Source organism: Oncorhynchus kisutch, linkage group LG14 (assembly GCF_002021735.2).
Source record: "Oncorhynchus kisutch isolate 150728-3 linkage group LG14, Okis_V2, whole genome shotgun sequence".
Taxonomy (NCBI): Eukaryota; Metazoa; Chordata; class Actinopteri; order Salmoniformes; family Salmonidae; genus Oncorhynchus; species Oncorhynchus kisutch.
Genome location: NC_034187.2, coordinates 75424928 through 75442360, shown reverse-complemented (window position 1 = coordinate 75442360; position 17433 = coordinate 75424928). Strand labels below are relative to the sequence as shown.

The 17433-nt window shown below is 44.1% G+C and overlaps 1 protein-coding gene across 1 annotated transcript in view; it reads right to left on the bottom strand.

Annotated features, from left to right (window-relative positions):
* Positions 1-17185, bottom strand: part of LOC109904381 (collagen alpha-2(IX) chain-like) — a 37189-nt gene extending 20004 nt beyond the window's left edge. The window contains exons 1-18 of the mRNA XM_031788980.1: positions 16909-17185; positions 15384-15458; positions 13604-13639; positions 13442-13504; positions 12562-12615; positions 11738-11773; positions 9508-9531; positions 7148-7201; positions 6366-6419; positions 5528-5578; positions 4703-4759; positions 4475-4528; positions 2568-2621; positions 2341-2395; positions 947-999; positions 804-857; positions 624-677; positions 108-161 (exon numbers count right to left, since the gene is read on the bottom strand). Of these exons, the coding sequence (XP_031644840.1) occupies positions 108-161; positions 624-677; positions 804-857; positions 947-999; positions 2341-2395; positions 2568-2621; positions 4475-4528; positions 4703-4759; positions 5528-5578; positions 6366-6419; positions 7148-7201; positions 9508-9531; positions 11738-11773; positions 12562-12615; positions 13442-13504; positions 13604-13639; positions 15384-15458; positions 16909-16980 (954 nt within the window). The 5' untranslated portion in view covers positions 16981-17185. The remainder of the gene's footprint in view (positions 1-107; positions 162-623; positions 678-803; positions 858-946; positions 1000-2340; positions 2396-2567; positions 2622-4474; positions 4529-4702; positions 4760-5527; positions 5579-6365; positions 6420-7147; positions 7202-9507; positions 9532-11737; positions 11774-12561; positions 12616-13441; positions 13505-13603; positions 13640-15383; positions 15459-16908) is intronic.
* Positions 17186-17433: the final 248 nt, after the last annotated feature.

Here is a 17433-nt window from a genome sequence, read left to right as displayed (position 1 = left end):
CAGCATTATCATCATCCTCACTATCATCATCACCATCACCATCATCACCAATAATCCAGGTAGGATACAGGGACAGGTGCATAGATGAAATATACGCCAGGCCTTACCTTGATTCCAGGGATGCCAGGAGTGCCATCCTTTCCATCGATACCAGGCAGACCCTGAAACACCAGACATGAGTTAACATGATACTGTATGGCCAACCATATCTCCAACACTGGTATTACTACACAGTAGATATGTGTGTTTTATTGTAGTAGTAGAAGATAACAGAACATAGTGTGAACAGCAGACTGTGTTATATTGTAGTAATAGCAGATACCAGACCATAGTGTGAACAGCAGACTGTGTTATATTGTAGTAGTAGAAGATACCAGACCATAGTGTGAACAGCAGACTGTGTTATATTGTAGTTATAGAAGATACCAGACCATAGTGTGAACAGCAGACTGTGTTATATTGTAGTAGTAGAAGATACCAGACCATAGTGTGAACAGCAGACTGTGTTATATTGTAGTAATAGCAGATACCAGACCATAGTGTGAACAGCAGACTGTGTTATATTGTAGTAATAGCAGATACCAGAACATATTGTGATTATAGAAGTGTGTTTGTTCACTCACGTTCTCTCCCTTCTTGCCAACAGCTCCTTGTGGGCCCTTGATACCTCGACCACCCTGTAAGAAACATCATTATCTTCATCAACATCATCATCAACAACGCCTCTATCATAATCATCATAATCCGTGTGATTAAGTTAGACACTGATGAGAAGATGGATAGCTGTTAGGTAGAATACTCACTAAATCTCCTTTCTCCCCAGCCTCTCCAGGTGGTCCCTGAGGTCCCTCCTCACCCTACAGAGGAGAGACAAACACTTCTGATCAGATTGATCAATTAGACCCATCAACTCACAATGTCAAATATCAGTCTCCTGGATACTTACTGGGGGTCCAGGTTGACCAACTGGTCCATTGATGCCCTTGTAACCACGAGGGCCCTGCGAGAGACAGGAAATGAGAATTAGTCACTTCCTGCTCATTAGCATTTCAGGAAGTAGATGAAAGGCAATTAATGGTAATAAATGGCTAGTCACTTGTGTGTGTCTACTCTTACAAGAATCTCTGAAGTTACAATACAGCCTACATAGTTCCACAGGGTTTGGTAAGCTGTGTGTGAAGGTAGACTGTGTCTGAAGGTAGACTGTGTCTCAAGGTAGACTGTGTCTGAAGGTAGACTGTGTTCTGAAGGTAGACTGTGTCTGAAGGTAGACTGTGTGTGAAGGTAGACTGTGTCTCAAGGTAGACTGTGTCTGAAGGTAGACTGTGTCTCAAGGTTGACTGTGTCCGAAGATAGACTGTGTCTCAAGGTAGACTGTGTCTGAAGGTAGACTGTGTCTGAAGGTAGACTGTGTCTCAAGGTAGACTGTGTCTGAAGGTAGACTGTGTCTGAAGGTAGACTGTGTTCTGAAGGTAGGCTGTGTCTGAAAGTAGACTGTGTCTGAAGGTAGACTGTGTCTGAATATAGACTGTGTCTGAAGGTAGACTGTGTGTGATGGTAGACTGTGTCTCAAGGTAGACTGTGTCTGAAGGTAGACTGTGTCTGAAGGTAGACTGTGTTCTGAAGGTAGGCTATGTCTGGAGGTAGACTGTGTCTGGAGGTAGACTGTGTTCTGAAGGTAGTCTGTGTGTGAAGGTAGACTGTGTCTGAAGGTAGACTGTGTGTGAAGTTAGACTGTGTCTGAAGGTAAGCTGTGTTCTGAAGATAGTCTATGTCGGAAGGTAGTCTATGTATATCTTTCAGAAGGAGATTGTGGTACTTTAACAAGTGTAACACATCTTCAGAAGTTGTTGTTCTGTGATTTATTATCATTTCCTTCAGTGTCTATGGGGCATGCTAACGAGCGCAAAGATCCTAACCACTGTGATAAAAGGATGATTTGCACTTAGCGCTACACACCAACAGCCAGGCATTCTGCTTGGCACCTAGCCTGGGCTCTAACTTGACTAACACAGCTAATGCTAATGCTAAGATGGATGGCCTTCCTGGATCATTAACTACAGATGGAGGAACAGTGGTCCCAGACAACCCTTTCTCATTAGAGAAAGCACGAGAGAGAGAGAGAGAGAGAGAGAGAGAGAGAGAGCACATGAGAGAGAAGAAAGAGAGACAGGGAGGGATTGAGTGAGAGAAAAGAGAGATTTTGGATTTTTTCCAAATGTCCCCTTAGAAGGTAACAGGTAGTGTTTATAGTGCAGATAGAAAGAAACCAGGGGAGGAGGGGATGTGGTGGATGGAGAGAGTGTGATAAAGGACGTAGAAAGGTGTGTTGTAACTTACCCGCCTCTGCCTTGGGGCCCATCATTCCTGGGTAACCCCTCAATCCCATAGGACCCTATGAGACGGAGAGAAAGCGAGAGTTGAAATAAAGGACGTTCTGTCAACGTTGCACGAGTAAAAACGATCTGTATTTTATTCTCACAACATTCTAACAACATATGTGCTCTGACCATATTGCTGTACTATAATGTATACATAACATTTTTAACATAGATAAAGGTCATTACCGGGGGTCCTGGGATTCCCTGCTCACCAGAGATGCCGACCTCTCCCTTCGTACCCTGAGAAAGAGAGAAAAAAGAGAGAGAGAGAGACAGACAGACAGGCAGACAGGCAGACAGACAGACAGACAGACAGACAGACAGACAGACAGATAGACAGACAGACAGACAGACAGACAGACAGACAGACAGACAGACGGACGGACGGACGGACGGACGGACGGACGGACGGACGGACGGACGGACGGACGGACGGACGGACGGACGGACGGGCGGGCGGACGGACGGACGGACGGACGGACGGACGGACGGACGGACGGACGGACGGACGGACGGACGGACGGACGGACGGACGGACGGACGGACGGACGGACGGACGGACGGACGGACAGACAGACAGACAGACAGACAGACAGACAGACAGACAGACAGACAGACAGTGAGAGACAGAAATACATTAAAAGTGTGACAATAACATTTCAAGCATGTATCTATCGTGAGCTGTAACCTCTGCTACTACATAACTCCTCAGTAAATAACAGCCAACTGAAGACAGTTGAATAAAGTGTACTCTGTATGATGGCCAGGGAGTGTACTCTGTGTGATGGCCAGGGAGTGTACTCTGTGTGATGGCCAGGGAGTGTACTCTGTATGATGGCCAGGGAGTGTTCTCTGTATGAAGACCAGGGAGTGTACTCTGTATGATGGCCAGGGAGTGTTCTCTGTATGATGGCCAGGGAGTCTACTCTGTGTGATACCAGGGAGTGTACTCTGTAGGGTTGGCCAGGGAGTGTACTCTGTATGATGGCCAGGGAGTGTTCTCTGTATGATGGCCAGGGAGTGTTCTCTGTATGATGGCCAGGGAGTGTTCTCTGTATGATGGCCAGGGAGTCTACTCTGTGTGATACCAGGGAGTGTTCTCTGTGTGATGGCCAGGGAGTGTTCTCTGTATGATGACCAGGGAGTGTTCTCTGTATGATGGCCAGGGAGTGTTCTCTGTATGATGGCCAGGGAGTGTTCTGTATGATGGACAGGGAGTGTACTCTGTGTGATACCAGGGAGTGTTCTCTGTGTGATGGCCAGGGAGTCTACTCTGTGTGATACCAGGGAGTGTTCTCTGTATGATGGCCAGGGAGTCTACTCTGTGTGATACCAGGGAGTGTTCTCTGTATGATGGCCAGGGAGTCTACTCTGTGTGATACCAGGGAGTGTTCTCTGTGTGATGGCCAGGGAGTGTTCTCTGTATGACGACCAGGGAGTGTTCTCTGTATGATGGCCAGGGAGTGTTCTCTGTATGATGGCCAGGGAGTGTTCTGTATGATGGACAGGGAGTGTACTCTGTGTGATTGCCAGGGAGTGTTCTCTGTGTGATGGCCAGGGAGTGTCTCTGTCTAACTGAGCTGTGATCAGCATAGCCAGACTGAGCCAGACAGCCAGACAGACAGTCAGTCAGTCAGTCAGACAGTCAGAGTGCAGATCAGGTGCTAAACCTTCCTGGCTGAAAGATTGTCTCAGGTACTACTGGGGCTCATTAGTTATGCTTAATGCTTCAGGCCGAGTCGGCCACTCTAACACCTACTCTCTTATCCACTCCACATGTACCTCGCTCTCAACCATCCCTTTCATCTGGGCTCGCTGCGTGATGCCTGGCTGCCCAGGCCAGGCCTGACTAATCACACCCAGATTAGTGCCAGTCGTGCCTCATTAGCGCTAAGCCTGCTTCATCTACTGGTCATGTGTGTGTGTTTTATTGGAAGCATGAAAAAGACTGCTTTTCACACCCCTGAAGTATTGTAAGATATTGTTTTCGAATATAAATGCTTCAGATAGATCCCGGATCAAAACACAGATAGGCTGAAACATAAAGAAACAGACAGTCAGCCGGTCAGATAGACAGACTATTTAGGACTCACCAGTTTCCCAATGCTGCCAGGCTCTCCCAGCACACCAGCACGACCTTTGTGTCCCTAGAACAGAACAGTTAGTTAGTTTACAGATATAACAATCAATCATGAACTATTTATTCAGTTGATAAATTACAACTCCACCGACAGGAATACTGCACACAGATGACAGAATAACCTTATTTCAGGTATTGATGGGTAAATATCTAGTTTTTCTCATGATGAGGGCTCACATACCTTGACCCCCTGCAGACCCTGGGGACCCTTAGGCCCTGCTGGGCAGTTGATTGGACACTATGGAGAGAGAGAGGGGTGAGAGAGAGAGAGAGAGAGAGAGAGAGAGAGAGAGAGAGAGAGAGAGAGAGGATGAAGGGTCGAGGGGGGAAGGAGAGTGAGAAGAACACCAAAGTAAAATTCAAAGTATAATTGAGTCTGTTTCTCAGCCAAAAGCAAACAAAGTGGCCAATTGATCAGTGTGCTGACTCTATTTTTCTATGGGTGTCAAATCCCCAGCAGGGCATCACATTATGAGGGACTTGGATTAAGGAGAAGAGTAAGGGAGGGATGAAAGAGGGACATAAATGAAGGGAGAGAGGGGATCGAAGGAGGACTGGGAATCCTCTTTCGGTGTTAGATGAAAGGAGAGAGAGGGATGAGAGCAAGAGCGTAAACCGTCTCAGTGACAAAGCCCATATCTCTAATGAGAGATAGGGAGGAGAACAGAGGAGTGGAATTTATCTCCCCTATGTTGGGCACTCAGCATAGGACTTGACTTAGGACTTATACCGATAGGGGTTTAGTGACAGCGTACCGGAAAGTTCTGTGTCTATATATCACAAGCTACAACCAGATTGCCAGGAGCTCTAGGTTTGAGGATGGATCCTATAGGCTTTGGGCTAGGAGTTACTGCTTTGTAAGGCTTAATTAGGGTCAACTGTAAGGTATTAAGCCAGGGCAAAGGAGCTATCCAAGGGGTAAGGCCAGAAGGCTGCAATAGACTAGAACAGGTACAAAGAGAAGAGATAAACGATGAGGATGGGTGGAGGTGTGGAGGGATCTTACCTGGAAGTCTGCACTGCCCTCCTCTCCTCCCAAGAACTTCCCCGGAGGACCCTGGAGACAGATTGAGAAGGGGGAGAAAGAAAGAAAGAAAATTTAAAAATAGAGAAAGAAAGAATTTTTTTAAAAGAAAGTAAGAAAATGTAAAAAAGAAAGAAAGAAATAATATTTTAAAAAGAAAGAAAGAAAGAAAGCGGAAGGGAAACAGATACAGATAGTTTGTTTAACACAGTGCTGAGGCAGCTGTTCTGAGTGTGTGTATACTGAATTAGAGTAAAGCATGCCTCCCTGGGCTGAGGTATGCAGGGAGCAGTGAGATGAGACAGGGGAGACAGATCTAATGGGAATATATTTACTCTGCAACACCGGTAAACCAAAACAAATAGACTCCCCATGGCTTGGAGCATCACTCTATCAGGCTGCTCCCCACCTGAAATCCCTCATGGAGAGAGATACTGTATACCTTGTAGAATAGACTGGGGAGCTAAGATACACACACTGCACAATGTAGAGTTGATGTTTCATTGAGCTGCTCTGCTACACTGAGAATGTGGTGGTCATCTAGACTGGGATTACTGGGTTATTGCTGGAACACTGGTTTCTTGCTTGTAACTAAACGTTGTTATTATGCATTAAGTTACTGGTTTCTTACTACATTTTCCTGGTTTCTTGGTGATTTTAAGTAGCTGGTTTCTAGTGCTAGGTGTGTCCTTTCTGGTTTTTACTAATACTAGATGTTTGTTTACTGGGTTATTGCTGGTTTTAGGTGTGTACTTACTGTTATTTACTAGTTCTAAGTGTTTATTTACTGGTTTCTTGCTGGTTCTAGATGTAAACATACTGGTTTTCCTGGAGGTCCTGGAATTCCTGGAGGTCCAGGTTCTCCCAATATGCCCTGAGAGAAGAGGGAGGAAAACGAGGGTGGGAATTAGATGAGAGATAAAGAGTATCTAACATATTACATAACGTGTGCTATCAGACATAAGACAACAACGGTCTTGCTGGCTGGGGTCAGTTTGTTATATCTGGAGTACTTCTCCTGTCCTATTCGGTGTCCTGTGTGAATCTAAGTGTGCGTTCTCTAATTCTCTCCTTCTCTCTTTCTTTCTCTCTCTCGGAGGACCTGAGCCCTAGGACCATGCCCCAGGACTACCTGACATGATGACTCCTTGCTGTCCCCAGTCCACCTGGCCATGCTGCTGTTCCAGTTTCAACTGACCTGAGCCCTAGGACCATGCCCCAGGACTACCTGACATGATGACTCCTTGCTGTCCCCAGTCTACCTGGCCATGCTGCTGCTCCAGTTTCAACTTCCACCTGACTGTGCTGCTGCTCTAGTTTCAACTGTTCTGCCTTATTATTATTCGACCATGCTGGTCATTTATGAACATTGAACATCTTGACCATGTTCTGTTATAATCTCCACCCGGCACAGCCAGAAGAGGACTGGCCACCCCACATAGCCTGGTTCCTCTCTAGGTTTCTTCCTAGGTATTGGCCTTTCTAGGGAGTTTTTCCTAGCCACCGTGCTTCTCCACCTGCATTGCTTGCTGTTTGGGGTTTTAGGCTGGGTTTCTGTACAGCACTTTGAGATATCAGCGACAACAATGGTGAGGGTCTTACCGTAGGTCCAGTCTGTCCAATCTCACCGGGAAGGCCGATTGGGCCTGGGGCTCCCTAGAGAGAGAGAGAGAGAGAGAGAGAGAGAGAGAGAGAGAGAGAGAGAGAGAGAGAGAGAGAGAGAGAGAGAGAGAGAGAGAGAGAGAGAGAGAGAGAGAGAGAGAGAGAGAGAGAGAGAGAGAGAGAGAGAGAGAGAGAGAGAGAGAGAGAGAGGAGAGAGAGAGAGAGAGAGAGAGAGAGAGAGAGAGAGAGAGAGAGAGAGAGAGAGAGAGAGAGAGAGAGAGAGAGAGAGAGAGAGAGAGAGAGAGAGAGAGAGAGAGAGAGAGAGAGAGAGAGAGAGAGAGAGAGAGAGAGAGAGAGAGAGAGAGAGAGAGAGAGAGAGAGAGAGAGAGAGAGAGAGAGAGAGAGAGGTTATGCTAGTCCTGGACTCTGACAGTAAATCTCAGTAAGACAAAAATAACAGTGTTCCAAAAAAGGTCCAGTCGCCAGGACCACCAAAACAAATTCCATCTAGACACCGTTGCCCTAGAGCACAAACTATACATACCTTGGCCTAAACATCAGCTCCAAAGGTAACTTTCACAAAGCTGTGAACGATCTGGGAAACAAGGCAAGAAGGGCCTTCTATTCCATCAAAAGGAACATAAAATTCAACACACCAATTAGGATCTGGTTAAAAATACTTGAATCAGTCATAGAGCCCATTGCCCTTTATGGTTGTGAGGTCTGGGGTCCGCTCACCAACCAATAATTCACAAAATGGGACAAACACCAAATTGAGACTCTGCATGCAGAATTCTGCAAAAATATCCTCCGTGTACAACGTAGAACAAATTATCAAAATCCTTGAAAATTCTACAACCATCTAAAAAGAAGTGATTCCCAAACCTTCCATAACAAAGCCATCACCTAAAGAGAAATGAACATGGAGAAGAGCCGACTAAGCAAGCTGGTCCTGGGGCTCTGTTCACAAACACAAACACACCCTACAGAGACCCAGGACAGCAGCACAATTAGACCCAAGCAAATCATGAGAAAACAAAAAGATAATTACTTGACACATTGGAAAGAATTAATAAAAAAACTGAGAAAACTAGAATGCTATTTGGCCCTAAACAGAGAGTACACAGTGGCAGAATACCTGACCACTGTGACTGACCCAAACTTAAGGAAAGCTTTGACTATGTACAGACTCAGTGAGCATAGCCTTGCGATTGAGAAAGGCCGCCATAGGCAGACATGGCTCTCAAGAGAAGACAGGCTATGTGCTCACTGCCCACAAAATGAGGTGGAAACTGAGCTGCACTTCCTAACCTCCTGCCCAATGTATGACCATATTAGAGAGACATATTTCCCTCAGATTACACAGATCCACAAAGAATTTGAAAACCAATCCAATGTTGATAAACTCCCATATCTACTGGGTGAAATACCACAGTGTGCCATCACAGCAGCAAGATTTGTGACCCGTTGCCGCAAGAAAAGGGCAACCAGTGAAGAACAAACACCATTGTAAATACAACCCATATTTGTGTTTATTTATTTTCCCTTGTGTACTTTAACCATTTGTACATTGTTACAACACTGTATATACATATATATATAATATGACATTTGTAATGTCTTTATTGTTTTGAAACTTCTGTATGTGTAATGTTTACTGTTAATTTGTATTGTTTATTTCACTTTTGTATATTATCTACCTCACTTGCTTTGGCAATGTTAACACATGTTTCCCATGCCAATAAAGCCCCTTGAATTGAATTGAGAGAGAGAGACAGACAGAGAGAGACAGATAGACAGAGAGAGAGAGAGAGAGAGAGAGAGAGAGAGAGAGAGAGAGAGAGAGAGAGAGAGAGAGAGAGAGAGAGAGAGAGAGAGAGAGAGAGACAGACAGACAGACAGACAGACAGACAGACAGACAGACAGACAGACAGACAGACAGACAGACAGACAGACAGACAGACAGACAGACAGACAGACAGACAGACAGATAGATAGATAGATAGATAGATAGATAGATAGATAGATAGATAGATAGATAGATAGATAGATAGATAGATAGATAGATAGATAGATAGATAGATAGATAGATAGATAGATAGATAGATAGATAGATAGATAGATAGATAGATAGATAGATAGATAGATAGATAGATAGATAGATAGATAGATAGATAGATAGATAGATAGATAGATAGATAGATAGATAGATAGATAGATAGATAGATAGATAGATAGATAGATAGAGAGGAGGATATTTATCCTTTGGGTAGAAGAGGATACACTACCAGTGTAATTCAGTTCAGAATAATATTTAGCTTATGACTTTAATTCTTTATAATCAAAAAATGCTGACTTACAGCCAGTCCAGGCAGTCCGGGTCCCTACAGAGAGGGAAAGGGGGATTAGAGATTAGTTAAGTCTAAGTATAATCGTATAATCACAAACAAATGTGCATAATGAGTCATGTATGATTTGTTTAAACAATTATCTTCTGTTATTTCAATGAAGAGCATCTGTGTCTACGGAGGCAGAACACAATACAGACAGCAAGCATCAAGCTAACCCTGACTGAGACAATCAATGTGTGTTCAATGTGTCATAATAAGTGATGAAATTAAATATAAAACAAAGAAATGAACGTAATTCAGTGATTCATCCATGCATATCACTGACTGACTCCACTCTGTCAATGTAGTTTGTCTAGTAGTCGGTCAAATATAGCTACATAACACCACCTAGTGGTATTCTGCTGTAACTACATGAAGTCTTCCTCAACCTGTGAGAAAGACTTAATTCTTAACCACAGATCTAGGATCAGATTACCCTGACTCCAAAACATTAGAAGAAGGGACTGGCTGTATCAGAGTTCTTGAACCCACTATACCAACCTGGTCCTAGAGCATTTCGTATTGTTCTGTATGTAAATCCGAGACACTGCACTTAGTATGATATTTTATATTTGGTATGGTTACATAAGACAGATGGTTACTTAAAGCTAAAATGAAAGAAGGGTGATTTGTCGAGGTGGATGGGTGGGTGTACAACGCGAACATCTTGCAACCCAAAAGTTGCGAGTTCGAATCTGATCACGGACAACTTTAGCATTTTGCGTGCTAAGTCTCCTCCTGTACTCTCTGTTCCGAGCCCCCATTAACCTAGAAGGGCTGTAGTGGAGCGGGTAGAGAGTTTCAAGTTCCTTGGTGTCCACATCACCAACAAACTATCATGGTTCACACAAAGACAGTTGAGGGCAAAACAACACCTTTTCCCCTTAGGAGAATGAAAAGATGTGGTATGGGTCCCCAAACGTGAACAAAGTTCTACAGCTGTACCATCGAGAGCATCCTGACCGGTTGCATCACCGCCTGGTATAGCAACTACTCGGTATCTGACCTTAAGGCGCTACAGATGGTAGTGTGAATGGCCCAGTACATCACTGGGGCCAAGCTTCCTGCCATCCAGACCTATATACTAGGCAGTGTCAGAGGAAGGCCCAAAATGTTGTCAAATACTCCAGTCACCCAAGTCATAGACTGTTCTCTCTGCTACCGCATGGCAAGCGGTACCGGAGCGCCAAGTCTAAGTCCAAAAGGCTCCTTAACAGCTTCTAACCCCAAGCCATAAGACTGCTGAACAATTAATCAGATGGCTACATAGACTATTTACATTGACCCCCCCCCCCCCTTTGTTTTTACACTGCTGCTACTCTCTGTTTATTATCTATGCAAAGTCCCTTTACCCCCACCTATATGTACAAATGACCTCAACTAGCCTGTACCCCTGCATATTGATTCAGTACCAGTGCCCCCTGTATATAGCCTCGTTATTGTTATTTTATAATGTTACTTTTATTTTATTTTTTATTTTTTTTCAACTTTAGATTATTTGGTAAATATTTTCTTAACTCTTCTTGAACTGCACTGTTGGTTAAGGGCTTGTAAGTAAGCATTTCACGGTAAGGTCTACAGCAGTTGTATTCGGCGCATGTGACAAATACAATTTGATTTGATTTGAGCTAATAAGCAACTTTTCAACCTCTTTTTAGCTACTTTGCAACCACATAGCATGTTAGTTAACCCTTCACCTAACCCTAACCCTAACCTTAACCCTTTAACCTAACTCCTACACCTAACCCTAACCCCTAACCCTAGCGAGCTAGCTAATGTTAGCCACCTAGCCGCCTAGCTAGAATTCATAACATATCATGTATTGCAAATTTGTAACATATTGTAAGTTTTGCAAATTCATAACATATAATGCAAATTTTAATTTGCAGCATATCATACAAAGTGGGTGATGGAGAACCACTAATTAATACATACCATACAAAGTATAACATATAATACCAAATGCTCTGAGACCAGGTTGATTGTACAAGAGGAAGAGGAAGAGGCTAGTGATTGTAGAATCAGCTGCCAAAAGCTGTGATGACAGTGTTATGTAGCCCGTATGACTAGCATCCCCCCCCGGGAAAACCCTGGGCCCTATTTATGACGGAGGATTAGTCCCTGTGGTTTTGTAGTGATCAGGTTATATGTAGTCTGTACTGAACAGTGCTCAGGTTCTGTTGAGCCTGTTAGTACTTACAGTGGGTCCAGGTTCACCACCAGGTCCAGGCTGGCCCTGTAGAAAACAACAATAAACAACAACAACAACATGAGGGTTTATTCTCTCACAGTTCACTACAGACATCCAATGGCTGACTACTATGACCTGGTTGACAGCCTGTTTCTGCTTCGGTAGCACAATGTTAGTGTTGCTAAGTTCTGAAACAGACGGGCACCTAGGCTAGTAGTCTAGCTGTCATTCCAGTTCACTTCTGGCACGTTTTCAATCAACCAGAGCAGAGCAAAGAGGGGATTCAGAAAAGATGTCCGTGAGGAGAAGAAGGAAGGCACTTTAGACCAGTGGGCCTCAACTAGTTTTGCCTTTGGACTCAAATGGAACCAGTCTTAGTAAAATAGTCGCTTCTCAATTTATTTTTACCAAAATGCAACTTGGAAAACAATTTCTTGATGCTATATTGATAGTAAATGTAGCAAATATATGGTAAGGGAACAACATTCCTACCTTTTTAATTGTCAATAACTTCACATTGCTCATATTGTTGATGAAGAATGTTGGTAAGCTCACTGGTTTGAGACCACTAAATCATATAGCTATATAGCGCTGCTAATAACTCTACATTGAAAATACTTAGATTGAAGGAAAATAGTTCAGAGATAAAACCATTTTAAAATGTAGGTTCATTATACGTTCTACATGCTTTCTAACTGGTTTAAGTCGTTTAAGACTGGAGTCTTTTTTCATTATAATAAAACTAAATTAAAAAACGTTTCCCTCAGAAACTACCGAGCCGTGACCCAAATTTGAGAATCATTGCTTTGGACTATTGAGATGCGCCATCTTACTTTAGGTCCAGGGTTCCCGATAGGGCCGCCGTCTCCCTTTGGTCCCATCAAACCCTGTAGAGGCGGAGTGACGAAGAGAGAGAGCGAGGGTAAAGAAGAAACAAAAATATTCATTAGGAATTAGTCTCATACAACAAGTGCTGGTAGGGATTTCTGCGTGAGACGTAAATTCCCATTATAACAGTGGAACAGTGGTCTGATTGGATTTGACACGTCCAGATAATCAGCAGGAAAACAAATCCCTGTGGAATGTCTCTCAGCGTGTGACTGTGGGACAAGCAGATTGACTTCCTAGTCCCTTGGTTAGAGCGAAGCAGTTTCCTCAAAACAGCCACCTTCATTCATTACAACATGAAGCTCAGTCTTTCTAGCTTGTTTAAAATATATTAATGCATCAGGATGTACATCATTGCTTTTCTTTTCCTGGAGGTTTCTCCAAACACACACAAACACACAAACACACACATACACACAAACACACACATACACAAACACACACACACAAACACACTCACTGCATGGTCGGAACTAGAAGCACAAGCATTTCGCTACACTCGCATTAACATCTGCTTATGTGTGTGTAGTGTATGTGTATCTGTATGTGAAACACACACACTTTCTCTCTTTCTTTCCCTCTCTCTCTCTCTCTCTCTCCCTCTCTCTCTCTCTCTCTCTCTTTCTCTCTTTCTCTCCCTCTCTCTCTCCCTCTCTCTCTCTCTCTTTCTCTCTTTCTCTCTCTCTCTCTCTTTCTTTTTCTCTCTTTCTCTCTCCCTCTATTTTTCTCTTGTTTCTCTTGTTCTTCTTCACAAACTCATCCTTTTTCAATCTCTTTTTGTAACTCTCTCTCACACACTCCACATCTAATAGATAGAAGACTTACGTCGATGCCGTTCTCTCCAGGAGGTCCATCTGGACCAGGCTCACCTGGGTCCCCCTTCAACCCCTACAAACAGAGACACAGCCATGGTCAGGTATACACACACATCAGAGATGTTGAGTAAGGTGCATGAACACCCTTGAACATGCATACACAGTAACTTACTGGTAGGCCAGAAGGCCCAGGAGGTCCTTTTTCCCCCTGTGAAGAGAGAGGAACCAAAATGAGAGACATGATGTTAACAATTTGTTCATACGTTGTATGTTTGCTACTTTTAGAAATTGATGAATGAAAATCAGTTTATGTAGAAGATGTTGAAGTCTTTGAGCTCTATTCAATCTGTATCGAAGTTCAGCATTACAGTGTGAATGAAATGTTCCTGCATTTTTTATTTAGCGAGGCAAGTCAGTTAAGAACAAATTCTTATTTACAATGACAGCCTAGGAACAGTGGGTTAACTGTCTTGTTCAGGGGCAGAACAACAGACCTTTACCTTGTCAGCTCAGGGATTTGATCTAGCAACCTTGCGGTTGCTGACCCAACACACTAGGCTACCTATTCCACTGCAGTCACAGTAAGCGCTACATATGTTGGCTCAATTGTAAATGACCTTTACATTTCTTCAGTGATACAGATTGAATAGAATCCTTGATGACAGCCCATTGTTTACCTTGAGGGATTGGTGGAACCTCCACTGACCCTACCAGAAGGCTATGGCTGCATCTCAATATCCCAGAGTTACTTCCTTACCTAATCTCCTTTCCTCAATCAGAACAAACTTTTACTTTAAGTGCTGGACAAGTGAAATCAAATCCCTAGTAGGCAACCTCCACATGGCTGCCATCTAGCCAATGTTTCAAGTCAGGGATAAGACAGATAATGTAAGGAGAGGAGACAAGGAGGGGAGACAAGGAGAGGAAGCCAATTTCAGACAATTGAGTTGCATCCTAGGTAGTGACATCAACCTTTTGCGTATTCACCAATCCAGTTCACCCCACATATCTGCAAGGGTCGGTTTGTCACACGTGGAGAGGAGGATGGGTGAAAATGTTTATTTTAAAATCCAGCCATGACTGACAGCTCATGGTTACTCCGCCCTCAAGGTGGAGTTTGGGAACTTACCAATCATGATAGGACTAGGTAGGTAAATATAGTGGAAACTAGGTGGAGCTATTGCTGACACCTAACCCACTCAAGTCTGCAACGGAGAGTGAATAAGGGCACGGGGGAGTGAACAACGTTTCGGGATTTATCTGCAGCCAGCTGCTGTTGATCAGAATTGGGTTTCACAACACTCCCATTCCAGCCCACCCTTTGGTGACATCACATATCATAGCAGATAAATGTATGACCCTGGGGCCCTTTCCATTCCAAGTTCCAACCCAGAAGAGGTGATCCATGTTCCCATCAAACATTAACCTGCCAGTCCATAGCCTTCCATTAGTCGGAAAGAGAATGAGCTTCTATGTCCAACTCAGCGAGGGCATTGACATATCCTAAACCATTCACGTTAACAGTATATCTATGTGGCTTTGGGGGAGAAACATCTCTCCTACTAATCGCATTGGATACAATCCTACCTTGTAACATCACATTCCTTTTGAATCATACAGGACGAGGCTCACACATTAGGGGTTTTCCTTCTCCATTCATGGTCTAATTCTGTATTCTCAACATGTTTTCAGAACCTGGCTTTGCTTAGACTGAGAATACCTCAAAGGTATCACATTACCGCGATATTAGCCCAAACCCCTCTCTTGGGATGGAGGGAAAGCTCCCGACTCAAAGACCTCTCTCACTGTGGGAAACAGAGCTCTTTTGTGCCGCTCTTTTGTGCCGCCCTCTGGTGGTACAACCGCGTTACTACCACAGCGTGCTCCGTTAGGTACAATGCCTGTCTTTGTGACAACCTGTTGGCGCTGGGCGAGGCGGGGGGGATACTCACATCAATGCCATCAGACCCGGGGGTGCCAGAGGGACCGGGCGGACCGGGATTGCCTTGAGGTCCTGGAGGACCGTTCTGGAAGAAATTAGAACAAAATGGAAGGTTTAGAAATGTGCAAAGGTTTTTTAGAGAATTATTTGGGCTTAGAATGTATCACTTCTTGGCATTCATTCAATTGGATACCTGTTATTTTCATACTGGCAAGTTTTGGGATTTTTGTGCCATTTTATTGTAAGCTTTTTGATAATGGAGACATGGCTAGTTTTGGAGCAGGTGCTAATTGATGAAGGAACAACAATGTGAGGCAATCACACATTATCAAGTATCATCATACTTCAATCACACATTATCAAGTATCATCATACTTCAATCACACTTCATGTGAATAAAATCCTATAAACAAGACCAAATCATCATAAACACAAAGTAATTGAATCACCTAGAAACATCACCCCTACCCCTCACATCTTTACATAAACCATGTAACACCAATTAAAATCCAATACCACTGGTAGCCTATATGGAACGATTTAAAAACATGTATAAACTATCCAGAGCTCATGAGAAAAAATAGGATTTATGAACGAGGTTCTCTTTCTGATATGGAAGTGAAAATCATCCCACATCCTGTATATGTCATGAGGCTGGGAATGTTTACCAAGACCCTCTCCCATCCCATCCCCTTCTTTTGGGACAGCAGCTTTTTTAAATCGATTTCAATCCGCTTCAACCAGTCACAACACAGAATGCAGTGTAGAAATGTATTCCAGAAGTGCCAATCATTCAGAAAAAAGGTTGGGAATTCCACACAAGGATCCTGTTTGTTCAGATAGATCCACTGGTAACTTTCTATTGGATAGCAGGTGGGTGTGATTTGTTGGAGGGTATCATCAGGTTCGTCATTCCGCGTGTGGTATGTGTGTTTGAATAGTGGTAAAGAGACTGGGTGTCTTGACTGGGTGTCTTGAATACACGGCCTGTGTGTGTGTGTGTCCAGCTGAATTCCAGTTGTGAATCTATACCTCTATGGTTCTCTACTGAATCTCCTTTTTGGCAAAACAAAAATGGTAAATCGGTCCATGTTATGTATGCACTCCAACTTTTGTTCAGGAATATCCGTCCATATGAAAAAGGAGACAGTTCCATTCTTCATCCATATTCAGGAAGAATCACTATCCACAGAATCAAGGGCCATAGTCCAAAGTAGGAAGATACATAGGAAGAACACACACAGTTCACAGCTGATCTTCATCACAATGACGATGACGATGATGAAACACTCAAGCTCTGAAACACCATTCTGATCGTTCATTCTTCTGAAACAACCCAATTCCAAAATGTTGTTTTCCAACCATCACTAGCCAGTGTGACAACAAAACCAAAGCAAGCATAGCAGTTCCCCTAGCAACCCCCTTTGACCTCCACCCCCAGTCCCTCTCTTCAGGGGACCACTCTCCCACCATACACCAGCCAGAGCCACCCTAATGTGGGTCCAGTCCTAACCTCCCCTGTCCACTCCACTCACCACTTGGGCCAGAGCCAGGCACAGAGTCTGCAGGATGACCCAGCTCTTCAACACTGCCGAGAGTCCAGACATGATCCCTCTCCTCTCCCACTCTCTCTCTTCAGTACTAAATCCTCTCTTCTATCGCTTTCTAGCTCTCCCCTGTCCTCTCCTTCAAGCCGGGGACAGAAACGGTAAGGAATCCAAAGGGGGATGTGCGCAGCCCCAAAAATTCCACCTACAAAAAGTAGTGTCAAGGAATGGTTGGATGGAGGGATGGGTGGGATGAGAGAGAGGTGTAACCCAGCCCTACAGCCTGCCCCAGTGGACATAGGACTTCCCGAAAGCCCCCTACACCAACACAGAGACACACACCAAAACATACACACCACGCAGAGACACACACACACAAACATACACACACACACAGAGACACACACACAGAGAGACACACACACAGAGAGAGACACACACACAGAGACACACACACACACACAGAGACACACACACACAGTGAGAGAGACACACCGAGGCACACACACACAC